Source organism: Morone saxatilis, unplaced genomic scaffold (assembly GCF_004916995.1).
Source record: "Morone saxatilis isolate NCDOM2014 unplaced genomic scaffold, NCSU_SB_2.0 Contig18, whole genome shotgun sequence".
Taxonomy (NCBI): domain Eukaryota; kingdom Metazoa; phylum Chordata; class Actinopteri; family Moronidae; genus Morone; species Morone saxatilis.
This window is the reverse complement of record NW_023339740.1, coordinates 28783597-28797967: the sequence shown is the minus strand read 5'-3', so window position 1 is coordinate 28797967 and position 14371 is coordinate 28783597. Positions and strand designations below refer to the sequence as shown.

General features: G+C 37.0%; 2 protein-coding genes across 2 annotated transcripts in view; one reads left to right on the top strand and one right to left on the bottom strand.

Moving 5' to 3' along the window:
* The window catches only part of si:ch211-102c2.4 (uncharacterized protein LOC568178 homolog), a gene marked incomplete at its 3' end in the record, with an annotated part of 2933 nt that extends 2094 nt beyond the window's left edge, over positions 1-839 (bottom strand). Inside the window, 1 exon segment of the mRNA XM_035661851.1 lies at positions 745-839. Within this exon segment, the coding sequence (XP_035517744.1) occupies positions 745-781 (37 nt within the window).
* A 545-nt stretch (positions 840-1384) lies between these two features.
* LOC118328229 (U3 small nucleolar ribonucleoprotein protein IMP4-like) lies at positions 1385-3352 on the top strand. Its single transcript, XM_035661853.1, has 4 exons — positions 1385-1489; positions 2789-2897; positions 3006-3089; positions 3200-3352. Exons 1-4 carry the CDS (start codon positions 1487-1489, stop codon positions 3331-3333), a joined length of 330 nt encoding a protein of 109 aa, XP_035517746.1. The 5' UTR covers positions 1385-1486; the 3' UTR covers positions 3334-3352.
* Positions 3353-14371: the final 11019 nt, after the last annotated feature.

The window sequence follows — 14371 nt, the reverse complement described above, 5'->3', positions numbered from 1 at the left end:
GGCAGAAACTTCGAACAGACCCTTCGGCTCTAGGTAGGTTGTTGAACTTTTTGTGCCAAGCTTGGGAGAGAAGGCAGAATATTTTGCAATTTTCTGTTTTATGTCTTGTAAGCCTGCAAGGGTTGGGCACTTGTCATTTGTGCGTGACATACAAAAATCTAATCTGGTTAAAGGTTCATAGTCCCAAGATGAAGAACCAACTGATATAAAAATAGTTTTGTTTTAACAAGTTGTAGCAACATGAGTTTTTCTTTTTCACTGCATTTTGTATCTTATTTATTCCACTGATTATTTTGTTGTTTTTGTGTTTTTAATAGTTCTTTCTCTCTGTCCTGACTTTTATAGCCTGAAGCACTTTTATCATTTATTATGTTTGTCTATTGTGGGTCATTTTTGTAAAACATCTAGAGGAATGCCTTGTCTTTTACTGCAACCCAAATCTACCAACAGTCACAAATAAAGTAACCTGAATGTGAACCCGATACATCAAGTACATGGTGGTAGTTAATGGAAAAGAGAAAAACTTGGCATATCAGGAGACAATTTGAGAGTTCACAATATGCTAACTGACTTTGTCACTACATTATGCTATGGATTCAGGCAGTTGCACACCCTTTACACTCAATTTTAGCAAGTGGCACTGGGCTAAATACAGCAGTCCAGTAATCTAGTAATCACATTTTAAAACTCTGTAAGGGAACCTCTGCATTTAAGCTCTCTATCATAGTGAAGGTCTTCACTTACCTGCAGCCAAAAGCAATATCAAAGTTAGAGGATGCATAATCCAACACTAACAGTAGTTGTGCTCAAGTCAGATATAGTTAGGAGGAAGAGAAGCTGTTTTTTTAGTGACAGAGCTTCAGGAAGTGTCAACCCACAGAGATATTATCAGCTCTCTACATGATGTCTTATAACTTGTACCCAGAAAGACTTAGTAATGACGTGTTGGAAATATATACTTTATACTTCATGATAAAAATACAATAAAAATAAATCAAATTGTACAAGAAATGAAATATACGACAAGAAAACAAGAACCTATAAAAGTATAAAAGAAGGGGATAATCTTTTAAGTCATAACATTTTGTGAATGTGATATTTTGCTAAATGTTAAGCAAGTTAATTATGTATGTCATGTAAAAAATTTAAAAGTATATCTTTTTCAATCTTTTTTTGAAAGGTTCTTCTGTAAATCAAACTAAAAAAGAAGTTACATTAAAATATTCTACAAATATGTCCCATGGGTTTCCCCTCACCACTGCAAAAGGTGCATCTCTTGTTTACAGTTGCACTTTTTGCTCCACAGTCAGCAAAGATGGATTTTCTGTGCCAAATCTTTGGGCTTTTGTTTTGAAAGGTCAGTATCGAGCGCTCTCATTGGCTCCTCTTTTCGCCAATAAGGGAAACTCTTGTACGCATGTCTTTCTATCTCCATGTGAGTACTTCTTGCCTGCTAGTTAGTTAACTTACTAGCTGAAGAAAAATCATGGTAAGTAGAAAACTGATTAAAAATGATTATGAGCATGAAGTTAATTTAATATGTTGGTATGGAATTACGCTAGCGAACTACGCAGTTTCATATAGCAAGCTAGCCAACGGTAGATATAACTTAGCTAGAAAAAAATCGTGTGCGCCTGATATCCTCATTGTATGTAAACAGCCCAGTCTGCTGCTTAACTCGATCAATGTTGACAAATGACTTGTGTGTGTGTGTGTAATGTATTTTGTAGTGACACTACAAGCTAACATAATCTGCTAGCTATATTTTTGTCGTGTAAGTTAATTATGGAAATAATTTGGCCCAGAAGACTCACAGAACGGCAGTTAAAAATGAGGTCAAAATACCAGCTAACGTTCTTTTAAAGCTGATATCTGACTTGGTATCTCAAAATAATGACTTAACTAACGTTTGTATCACAAAGTCTATATTTGTCAAAGAGACAGTAAGAAGTAATACGAAGAAAAGTTTCTGATTATTTTGAGATACTAAGTCAAAATACTCAGTTTTTTTTTTTTTTGACTTACAGAATCTTTTTCTTTGTCACATTGGCGGAAATGGGCTTCCATACAAATTTAAAATGTAAAAACTGAACTGAAATATAACTCATCTGTTCTATGGCTGCACACATTGAATTACATTTTTGAAAGACTTTTATATAATAATAATAAAAACAATATATTATACAAAAAACTAATGCGATTGTTATTGAGTGGAAAATATAACTTTTTAATTTTGATGTAGTGAGAACAACTTATGTACTATTGTTAACCTTTTTATTTTATTAGGAGCATTTCTTAACACCACGCCATCTTTTAAGTTGTTACAATGCCACCATCTAACATTACCCTTAGAAATAGAAAATGATCTCACATGGTTCCTGGCATATAAACTCAGATTTGCTATCGAAACAAGAATGGACCAAACACTGGCTCTAGATAGGGCCTTTTAAGTTTTGCGGCCACCATAGTTTCTCCTACATGCTTGGAAGTAGGAATAGACCAGTTATCGGATCTGATATTAAGCATTTTTCCAATTAAAGGTATCAGTATTTTTTATATGATAGTCAATGAAGAAATTTTCTGATACAATTTTTTTCCTTCCCTATACAAATTTCTGTACCTGAACTTTGCATATTGCTAATACTACAGTACAAATTGAAAACCAAATTGATTGACGCTTACTTGGAAGGCTGAGCTGTATTCAGTTGCTTGCAGTCAGTGAATTCTACACAATGGTCCTGGCCCTGTATCACTTAGCTTGAGGTCATTGGGTGTAATGTTGTTCTAGCTGCGTCGAGAGGTGAGGCAGAGACGAGAGTACCTGTACAGGAAGGCTCAAGAGGACAGGCTCCGAACCATTGAGGAGAAGAAACAGAAGCTGAAGGGTGCACTTGATGGTAGGATGGCATGATCATTATGTTCCATTTTTCCTACTGCATTTTGTGTTACAAGTGGTCAGCCATGTAAAGGATCCTATCACAGACCCTTTTTTTTTTCCTCTGCAGAAAATCGTCTTCTGCCAACCGAGGTACGCAAAGAAGCTTTGCAGCTACAGAAACTACTGGAGTATGACGATGAAGGAGCAGAAGGCTGGTGTTATTATTTCTTTTTGTCATCAACAGTATCCTGTGTCCATCCCATTTAGTCTAAGCATCAGTATAATCATTTATGTTGATCTTTGGGATCTCTCTCTGTGCAGGTGTCAGCTCACACATGGATGATGAGTATAAATGGGCTGGAGTTGAAGATCCTAAGCTCATGGTCACCACATCCAGAGACCCCAGCTCCAGACTCAAAATGTTTGCCAAGGTAAGGCCGGTTTTTACTCTGTAAGGAGCCGCTTGGTTAGGACAGCAGATGGACCTAGAGACTGTCAGACTGACCGTTGATTGCTGAGCGCAGACAGAATGATGTAAACGAGCCACGTGATGGTCGGTGCATCACTCAGAGCTAATTAGGGACCGAGCCAGCGACCGCTAGAGGTCCCTCTTGTATTTGCTAGAATTCTTTTTCTTTCTTTTTTTTTCTTTTACTTATTATTATTATTATTATTATTAGTATTATTATTATTATTATTATTTTAAGCCCCCTTCGACTGCGTTTTTGCCCCCCCTGAACATATACCAAAACTCAATTTGGCAAAGTGGTCAGGCCTGGTGAAAATTGGATATTCTATGTGTCGCTTTCGGGTCGGCCACTAGGTGGCGCTACTATCATAAAAAGTGCGTTTAGGCTAATAACTTCTGCATAGTTTGTCGCACATTCAAAAACCTTATATCCACAGAGCGCATCCCCCCATATAGGCCGGCCCGCCTTCCCGCCTATAATTTGTTCTTTCAAAATCAAAACTACAGTGCAAAATGTCCATAAATAACTTTTTCATGTTCTCTCCGCTGCGTTGTCCAATTCGCACAAGAATTTGGATATTTCCAAACAATAAGCACCTATAAGCAGGATTAAGCTACATTCCTGTAAATTGTTTCGTCAAAAACATTCGTAAGGAGGGGTTGATATTTCATCCGAACATTGGTTTGTCGATTATGCACAAGCTTGGTCGATAAGTTCCCTTTCCAATTTCCTTTTACTTAGCATCGTGCAAATCAAGTCATTGCCCACAAGGTGGCGCTCTTTAAAAAATAAAAAGTATATCTCCGGATCGGCACGTGTGATAAAGAAACTTGGTACGATGCCTCTAAAAAAATTGGTCAGGGTACATCAGAATATGTTCTTATTAAAGTGTGCTATTTGTGGCATTACAGTACATTAAAGGGCGGTGTCCGTGGCATGGCATCCAAAGGGCATTTTTGAATTGCATTGTACATGTTTGGTGAATTTTTCAGCCTTGTATTGATGAACAAACGTCTTGCCATTTTCACGGCATTGCAGGGCTGTCTAGTTTGAACTAAACCTCCTTTTCGGATTGACTTCAAATTCGAATCACTGCAGAGTCAGCGACACTGCCGTATTAAAAGCTAAAAATCTTGAGCCTGGCGTCAAAAAACGCATGGCATGGAGCAAGTTTCGCAGCGAAGGTCTCCACTATGACACAGAAGCTTTTGTGCACGATTCTGGAAACCATGACCGTAGAGAAGTCTCCCATTCGGCTTCCGGCAATGAGGGCTGGCTGGGGTGACGTGGCGCGGCAAAATATAAGATACATACTGAGTATACTATATAGGTATACTATCATATAGATATATATCTAGTTTACTTATAAATATATAGATATATATATATATATATATATATAATGATTATTTATATTCATACTTATAATAATAATATTATATAAATATATAATATATATATGAAGCCTATTAAAATAAGTGATATAAATATAAATATATATAATAATTATAGTATTATACATATATTATAATATGATATTATATAAATATAATATATATAGATTGATAATTATAAGTATAATGAATAAATTAAAATATAGAAATATAATATATATATGAATTAATATATATAATAAAATAAGTTATACTAATATATCATATATTGATATATAGAATATATATATATATATATAACTATATATATATAAATATTATATTATATATTGAAGTATATTATACACACCACACCCACACCACACATTTATGTTTAACCATACATAAAGAAACCACAATCGAATTCCATTTTTTAAGAACCTGCATTATAAATGACATTTAAATAAGTACCTTAATCTTGAATATATAGTTTATATATCTTAATGGGATTTTAAATGAGGTTTTCCTACTCCTGGGACAACCTTTAGCTGCTTAAAGTATACTCCACTTATTTTGGCTTATCAATTCTTCCTGTAAATTTATTACTAAAGCCTACCAGGAAATAGAGTGATTATACTCCTTTAGTCAGTGGAAGACTTTTAGTGTGAAATATCTGTGCAGGAAATGTTGAGTTTCATTGACAGCAGTATGGCAGGACCCTTATGTTTTGCTGATGAAATTAGTGATCCACCAGGTATATTAAAAGACACCAAATTAACAAGAACAGCCTTTTTGATGGAATTCAGCAGATGGAGCTTTACTCCACATGGATCCAGAGTATGGGGTCCAGACCTCATCCACAATCCACTGGTGTTATTCCCTCTTGGCTGAACACCAGTGGGACTCAGGCCTCTCCTTTCACTCAGCCTTTTGTTTTGCTTTATGTGCTCTCAAATGGCTTAATCGATGTCCCTGTGAAGGCCAGCAGGCTTGATGCTGGAGGGTAGGAACACAGAGAGGAGTGGGAACAGAGGAGAGGGGAGGACTCATACCACATCATGTCTAAAAAGACATGGTCCACAGTCTGGAGAATGGATGTCATTCAGTTATTTAAGATCTGTCTTAGGAACTACAAGGTTTTCAGTGAGACAACAGACACCCCTCCCCCTCCATCTGCTCCGTCCTACCACCACACACCACACGTCCCTTGTTGCCACCAGTCTACAAACACAACAATCTCCTCAGTGAATTCCTTGAATTCTTCCTTGAATCCCAGGTGGGATCCTGAGCCAGTTGAAGATTACACATCTCGTTAATAAACGTTGCCATATATATACTGACATTCTCTTTTGTTTTTTGTCAAAGCTTCTGTTCTCACGTGACATAACGACAGCTGGTGGCAGTGAGCCGGTCTGCAGACCGCCACTGAGGAAGAGAGTGACAAGAAAACATGGAGGAGGAGAGTGAAACTGTAAATGCAAAGTATAGTACTGTGAGGTTATTTGAAGCCATTTCTTAATTGAATTGACAGAATAATTTGTGTATGGTGATACATACCATTACTGTGGTCTTTAAGGATTGCAAACTGAAGATCTTTGGGTTTTGGACAAGCTATCTGAAGAGGCACCTTGGGCTTTGTGATAGGCATTTTTTACTATTTTGAGGTGAGTGAAATTACAAAACAGATTGGTTGCTAATGAACACAACTGATTGTTGCATCAGAGTAAATTAGGTGTTGATGATTGTTTCTATCTCCACTATCAGGCAGTTAAATGGTTGCTCTGGCTCTGTGTTACTCAACTATTAATGGAATCTGTAAGCACTACAGTATTTGATTCAAGCAGGGTGTAACTGAGTTGCAGGTCTGCAATATTACCACACTGCTGACGGTGTGAGTACTAACACGGCCAGGATTAGCTGTCTGAATGAGCCGGTTTCAAAATGACTTTATTAAAGTCCTGTATTTTCTTTTGTCATACAGTATCCACACCCTCTGCTGCTTCAGTTCAAACACTGCTGAAGGGTGCACTGAAGTAGACACAGAAGCTGCCGGAAGAATATAGAAACACAAGTGTGCACGTGACAAACCCACATTGGTAGTGCAGCCTGTCAGCACCCCCTCCACACCACCCCAGGGCTCTGAAGGTGTGACTCCCTTCCTTTAAAGACCACCTGCTCCCTCGCTCAACCAGCTGCTCGGCTATAGGAAGTAGCATGGCTGCAGCTAAATGCACAGCACACTGTTTATTTTCACTCAATACTCCATCCAGTGATGCGTCTTATTAAAAACTTCATGTCTTACTGCATTATAGTTCACCCTCATACTAAATCCTTTTCTTCCTGATTGGTGGTTCGAATCGGTGAGTCAGAGAAAATAATCATGATATTCTTTTTGATACCTACTTTTGACTTTGCTTGTTGGACATCCTACATCAGTAACATCTTCATGGTGGCAAAGACATAGCAGCCACAGGTAAAGACTTAGGTAATGGTAAAACGATTACAGGCAAGACATGGAAAGAAATATTTTTCTGTAGTTGACAGGGTTATATCTTCAGTTTCACTTACAAAGAAAAGGAAATATGCATTGTTTTGCAGTTTATATCCTACCCTACCTTAGAAATGAAAAAGGATTCTTTAATTTGATAAAGAAATATAAGAGAAAACATATTTTGTAAATTGTTGTCTCTGAAATAAAGAAATCTTTTTCAGTCATAATTTGTCTTCAATCTCATTTTGTTAAAATAAATTATGAGAAAATCATAATTGTATCGAATCGTGAGTTGAGTGTATCATAACATCCCTATTGTGAATTCATGTAAAGGGGTTTTACATCTTTTTTAGATTTCTGCATCTAAAATAAAAAATACTGATAGTTATATTAATGGACCAGAATTACAAAACCTCTTTATTTCTAATTTCTCCTGTTCTAAAAGTATATTTGAACATATTTAGTAAGAAGCCTCCTTGTTTTCTGAACTGCTCCTTTTTAATTAAACTCAACATTTCCTCCATGTTTACCTGATGTCTTGATAACTTCAGTATAATGTCCCTTTCCACGATACTAAGTCATACTCACCACTCTGCTGTCTCACACAGAATTTCTCTTTTTATTCATTACTTATCTCCAGTTGCTTCTACTTCTACTGTCAATAAAACTCTGTTTGTAAAGGACCAAAATTCTTGATGCAGGACAAACTTTCAAGGCTTCCCAGTAACTGGTACGGAAGAGACAGAGACTCACTTTGTCCCATTTCAACAGAGCCTCATATGGCAGGTTGTCATTACTGTGGATTATAGCAGTGTGGAACCTTCAGGGCCTTCTACGCCTTCAGAGAAGGCCTAAAAAAAAAAATAATACATTTAATAATAATAATACTAATAATAATGTATTCAATAAAAAATTATATTTTTTTATTTTTTAATTTCTATCTGATTTAATTTAATACAATACATTTAATAAATTTTCTCTCATCTATGTTCTAAAGTTAAGCTTACTGTCACGTTCATGTCCTGAAAACATGTTATCCAATCAGAATCGTCCGTCTCTATTAAGGCCCGGTTAGCTGGCTCATTAATTGGTTAGGACTTCACGAATCCCGGGGAAGGCCAAGCTATGTGTTTTGGTGTGGAGAGTGACAGGCAAATTGACCAATCACAGTTTGATTTCAAGTGGGCGGGAAAAAAACAAAAGATCGTAGGCCTTCATGAAGTCAGAACATCGGAATCTCTGTGCAGAGTGGTGATAGTGGTTGAGAGACAGAGTTAAATGGCGGAAGACGAGAGTGACGTTGTGGCTAGCTTGATAGCATCGCCTATGAGTTGGAGATGTGCGCGCAGCGTACCAGCAGCTGCACAGTGAAATCCTGGACAACATTCTCACTCAGCTGAGGAACAGGTTCAAGGATCATGAAAAACTCATGTTCCTTGCCCTTCTGGACCCCAAGAAGTTTGAATTTATTTGTCAATGTGTGAATGATTTGTAATGCGCCGTGATTTCATAGCGCTGTCCATGGTGATGAAATGAGCCTCGGTGTCTGTGTCAGCAGCGTCACGGGTTGACATTCTGGGTGACCTAATTTTATATTTTCAGATTTTGGCTTTAGGGTATGTTTATTTAGTTTCAGCTATGTAGCCTAAATTGTCTCCAGTTTTCTGAAGTTAATGTTGAGAATGTTATTGACGTTATGGTCTATTTGTTTACATCCTTGTCATCGTTAATTAAAGGATTGCACTTGTTAAATCCTTTCAATTCATCGCACTGTTGCTTTTTTCCGCGATGATTTCTTTTCTCTGCGGTGATGGCAGAGGTGAAGGCCCAGCTGTAGTGCTCACGGTTCGCCACTGGATTATAGTATAAGGGTCTACAGTGCAGAGTGAAACCTCTGATAACTGCAGCCATTACTATAAATTATTTTAAGTATAATGAAATGGAAAATGGTAACTATCATGCAGCAGTGTTTATTGGCTTAGGTAGGGAAAGCTCCACCTGTTATTAAACGTATATATGTGTGTGTGTGTGTGTGTGTGTCTGGATACATTTTCAGTTACACCTGGTATTAATATTATAGGCGTTAAAAATATCATGTTGTGATATTTTATTTTGTGATATTGTATCGATTCTCAATACTTAATGCCCACATTCAAATGTCCCATTATATAAATGTGGTGCATCTATAGGTCAAGGGACCCAGCACGGGATACTTTTGAGGGTCTGCTATCTGTGTATCGCAATAAAAAACATCTTTCCAGTAGAGGTGGGCGATATATATCGTTTGTGATACTATCGTCATTGTTGTTTTGACGATGTGCAAATTTCCATTATCGAGTATTTAAATTACTTCGCCAAAAATATTGAAACGCACGCGGAAACTCCTCACATCCACTTAATACACGGTGCAGCAACGCTCTCTACAGCATGGCAGGATTCAGTCACACGACTAGTGGGCCTACGTGATCACATGACGTGATCACGTGACCTCTCGCTAGCATCCTCCTTGCAACAGTTTAGCAGCGTGTTGTGATGGTAGAGAGAAAATGCAAGCACCTCCAGTCCCTGAAGCTACCGGTACTTCAGATGATTTAGTGCCGAGACGTGGGTCTACCTCTCTGGCATGGAAATGGTTTGGTTTCGAAAAGACTGATAAGGGTCTGTGTCCACCAAACACGTTTTTAGTGCTAGCAGCGCCTATTTTGAATACAAATGCTATGAGCTTCAGCGTTCAGAGCGCTACGCGCCTTCAGCGGTAAAAAGATTTTTTAGCGCACGCCTCAGAGCGTTAGAGTTTAATATCTGTTTCAACTTTTAACACCGCTGGCCTCGGAAGAATTTACGTTTTGAGCGCTCTTCAGCCGCTAAAAACGGCGTTTGTGGACACAAGCCCTAACTCAGAACAATCCAATCACATTTTAAAGAAAAAAAAAAAAAAAAAAAAAAAAAAAAAAAAAAAAAAAAAAAAAAAAAAAAAAAAAAAAAAAAAAAAAAAAAAAAAAAAAAAAATGATATCGACTGATTATCGTTATCCCCAAAATCCCCAAAAAATGCCCATATCGCCCACCCCTACCCTCAACACTGCGGCTGCTATTGGCAACAATCTGTGGTGCGTTTCACGATATAGAGGAATTACAGTTCAATATATATACACTGCGATATATTGTGATAATCAAGTGTTGATATTTTCTTAAAACCCTACTGAACTGATCACTGATTCACTAAAGTCTTGTTATCCACTGTGTTTTTATGTAATCGGATGATTTTCTTAGAAAAAAAGGAGAAGAAATGAGACAATGTTCTGTAAAACAACCCGAAAGTTAAAGAACTGCAACAACAGCAGACTAGTTACGAACTACGGCTGCAGCTAACCATTATTTTCAATATCAAAAATATTCACATTTCAGAAGCTAAAATCTGACAATTTAGTCATAATTTAGTCATTTTTTCTGAACAAATGATTAATCGATTATCAAAATCAACACTAGGAATCCAAACATAGCAGAAAGCTACCAAAACATTAGAGAATAACCAAAAATATGTGATTGGATCCCAGACGAGCCCCCAAATGTTTCTTCCCTTGAGCCAGGGTCGTAAAACGCATCATAAAAAAACTATTATTACTGTAATATTTGATAATGGTGATTTTTAATTATTGTATCATTCATACAAATATACACAGACCAAATGAACATTGCTCACTGCTGCTGCAAAAAGTTACTTTACAACATTATCAATGAATCTGTCAATCATTTTCTAGATTAATCAATTAGTTGTTGGTCCAGAAAATGTTCCCAAAGCAGAAGCTGATGTCCTCAAATAAATATATTCAGTTAACTGTCACAGAGCACTAAAGAAACTATTAAATAGAAATCTCAGACCATAAATGTTCCATGATGTCTTTTATACAAGCTTTAACTCTTTGTTTGTCTTTAGTGAAACATGAATAAACCGGTCACCAAACCTGTGACCCCTCTGATCAATCTAAAGATTGATGATCAACAGAATATCAGAGCAGAAAACACATATTTATGCATTACGTACTGTACAGTTATGTGTTTATGTGTATTATCCTCAGCTACACTCAGTGGTCTGAGACTATAGCTGCTGCTCGGTGGTAAAAATAAATATCCAGACACGACAACCAACTCCCCTGCGCCCCGTCTCCACTATCAGGTTGAGGACGTCTTTAAAAATAAACGGTTAACTGGACACTTGCATGCTTTTAGCGCCTCTCTTCCTCTGTGGGGTATCGAATGCAGTTGGACAGGGGAGATGGGGGAGAGGGCAGAGAGAGTTGAGATATTATTTGTTATTAGCCACAGAATATAATGTGAAGACTGCAGTTAGACAAGTTTCCTACTTTGTGTTGATAATAGGGTGGAGGCTGGTCCTCTTTCACCCTCACATCCAACTGAAAGAGCTTTTTATGGCTCGTCACCCTCCAACTTTTACAACAAAATGACTGAACAACTGGAAAGAGTGAGACAAACTCTTTCTTTTCTTTATGTTCTACAAACAACAATCTCTCTCTCTCTCTCTCTCACCCCTTTCCTGTCACTCTTCAGCTGTCACTATCAATTAAAGGCATTAAAAGCCCAGAAAAATAGTGAAAAACAAATCTGTATTTAATAATTTAATCAATTTGAGTCGAACAACTCAGGTTTGAAATGTTTATTACAGCCGTATAACTCCCAGAATGACAGGCAGGCTAATGGAGAGGGAGAGCTGGGAAATGTTGCATGTCGTGTGTAAAAGTCAGATTTAACTGCCTGAAGTAGCTCACAAGCGTCGACTGATATAATGATTGATATAATTTAATATTTTATTTTAATATTTACATTTTTAAGCATCCAAAGGATGAATGATCGCAGTTTTTTAACTCAAAGATTTAAGAGTTAAGTAAATTACAATGATTAGAGGTCAGCAAAACTCTAAAATGTATTTAAAAACTTAAAAGTTGGAGTTCAACTTATAGCTAATTGTAAATATCCTCATGAGTGACTGCATGCCAATGTAAGGTCCCTGTATTTATTTTTTATTTTAGTTTTTATTAATTATCACAATTATTTTGACGACAATAATCGTGACATAAAATGACCTAAACCTTTTCATCGAATGAGTTCAAACAATAATCATTATTTCATTTATAATGTAGCCTCAATGTGTCCATCATTTATCGAGCAAGAATCTTTTTTGGTGCTTTTCTCTGGTTTACATCATGTATTTTGGGGCTTTGGGTGTTGGAGAGGTGATTTAAGAGCGCTGTGTTTGGCTTTGAGAACATTTTCAATATTATCTGACTAACTGTAGAGCCCAGGGATATTGTGTACCAACAAAAAGCCCAAATTACTGAGAGAAGCTGTGATCTCTCATTTCCAGGATGCCTCTCTCTCTCTACAGACTGCCCTTTTTGTTTGGGTGGTGGTTGTGGTGGTGTGGGGGGGTAAAGTGAGACATCCTGGGTGGCATCGAGAGACTTGAGACAGACTTTAATGCTGCCACTGATGAAAAGGAGGTGATGGAAGTGAGGACGGGGACAGCAGGAGGGAGCTTTGGAAGCACCAAAGGTAAAATTTCTAGAACGGCTTTGATTCCTTCCCAAGGGAGGAAAAAAAACCCTGAAGGTGGGAATCCAGGTATCAAACACACACACACACACACACACATACAGTTCCTGACTTAAGGAGGTGAGTTCACTGTGAGGAAGACGTCCGACAGACAGTCGCTAAAACCTCACAGAGCAAAGAGGGCCGAGGACAAACACTGAGTACAAAGCCACAGAAAAACACTAAAAACTGGTTGAATAACGTGTTTATATAAAGTATATATGTATATATGATCTATAAACCCCCCCAAATATCATATCATATAATTAGAACTGTAATCAATCAGCAAACAACTACTTGGCACTTTGTTTGATAACCAATGCCAAAATAAAGAATGCCAATAACTGAGGATAAGGAACGAGAAGAGGAAACAAGGAGAGTAAACGAGATGAGGAAACATGAAGAGGGCTGTAAGGTTGAGTATGTTCATGAATGATGGACATATACTGTTTGTTTGTTTACTGTTTGTTACGTAATGTGTTTACACAAATGAAATCTAGATAAATAAACTTATATTGATTCGATTTCTTCGTTCTTTTACGTCTTTTATTGACTTAATGAATCTAAACTGTGGTTTGTTTTCTCCCTTCGCACACAAACACTCCAACGGTCTGAATCAGGAAGGAAATTTCTTCCCTGGAATTCCCCTCAGAAACCAACAAGGACACGGAAATGCCACTCAGTGGCCAATTACAGGAAAGAAAATTCCCCCACGGCAGCCAATCAGAGGAAGGATCTGTCATAGATGAAACATCGGCACTTCAGCAGCACTTTAAATCTCCACTCCTCCGCCCGTCATTCCCTCCCTCCCTCTCTCCTCCTGTCACCTTTCAATCCCCCAAAGTCACAGCTGATGCCTCTATTATTGGCAGCGACAGGACGAAAGCAGCCTGAGAAACAGGAGGAGGAGGAAGCTCCCAGACTGACAGGTGACACCGACGCCGAGCGAATATTACAACAGATACCTACACAAACTGCTGGCAGGAGAACGTAAATATTCCTGCAGCTGGAGCTAAAAATACAGTAAAATCACAGAAAATAACTCAAAATAACTCGTAAAAATGCTGATTTTTTTTTAAATCTGTAGTTTTTAGCTTAAATTTTATATAAAATCTTGTCTCATTTTTGTATCTTTAATGATTAATTAAAGATATTTACACTGTAAAACCAATTAAATGAGCTATAAATACAGAACACTGCTATAATACAAATAATTAGGCTAAAACTTACAGAAGAGTTCTGTTATTAGATTTTTTTATTTTAATCTGATTTTTAAAAGTTTTACAACTGTAATAAAAATCATTAGCTGTGAAATTACAGTAATTTTTGCTGTTTTCATTGATAAAAACTGTATTTGGACAGTTTACCAATGCTTATACACTGATAAACTACATGTATTCAACGTTTTTGTTCTGAAAACTTCCATAATTATACAAGATATGTCAATTAACAAACAAATCCATGTTTTACTGTGGTCACTAATTTTATATAATTTTAGAAATGTATTAACAGTATTAAACTTGAATTTAACAGTTAAATCTATTAGTGAC

Coding starts and splice junctions, on each gene's coding strand:
- LOC118328229 (XM_035661853.1), top strand. Junction 2,898..3,005: donor GCTGAAGGGTGCACTTGATG/GTAGGATGGCAT, acceptor TTTCCTCTGCAG/AAAATCGTCTTCTGCCAACC. Junction 3,090..3,199: donor TGACGATGAAGGAGCAGAAG/GCTGGTGTTATT, acceptor CTCTCTGTGCAG/GTGTCAGCTCACACATGGAT.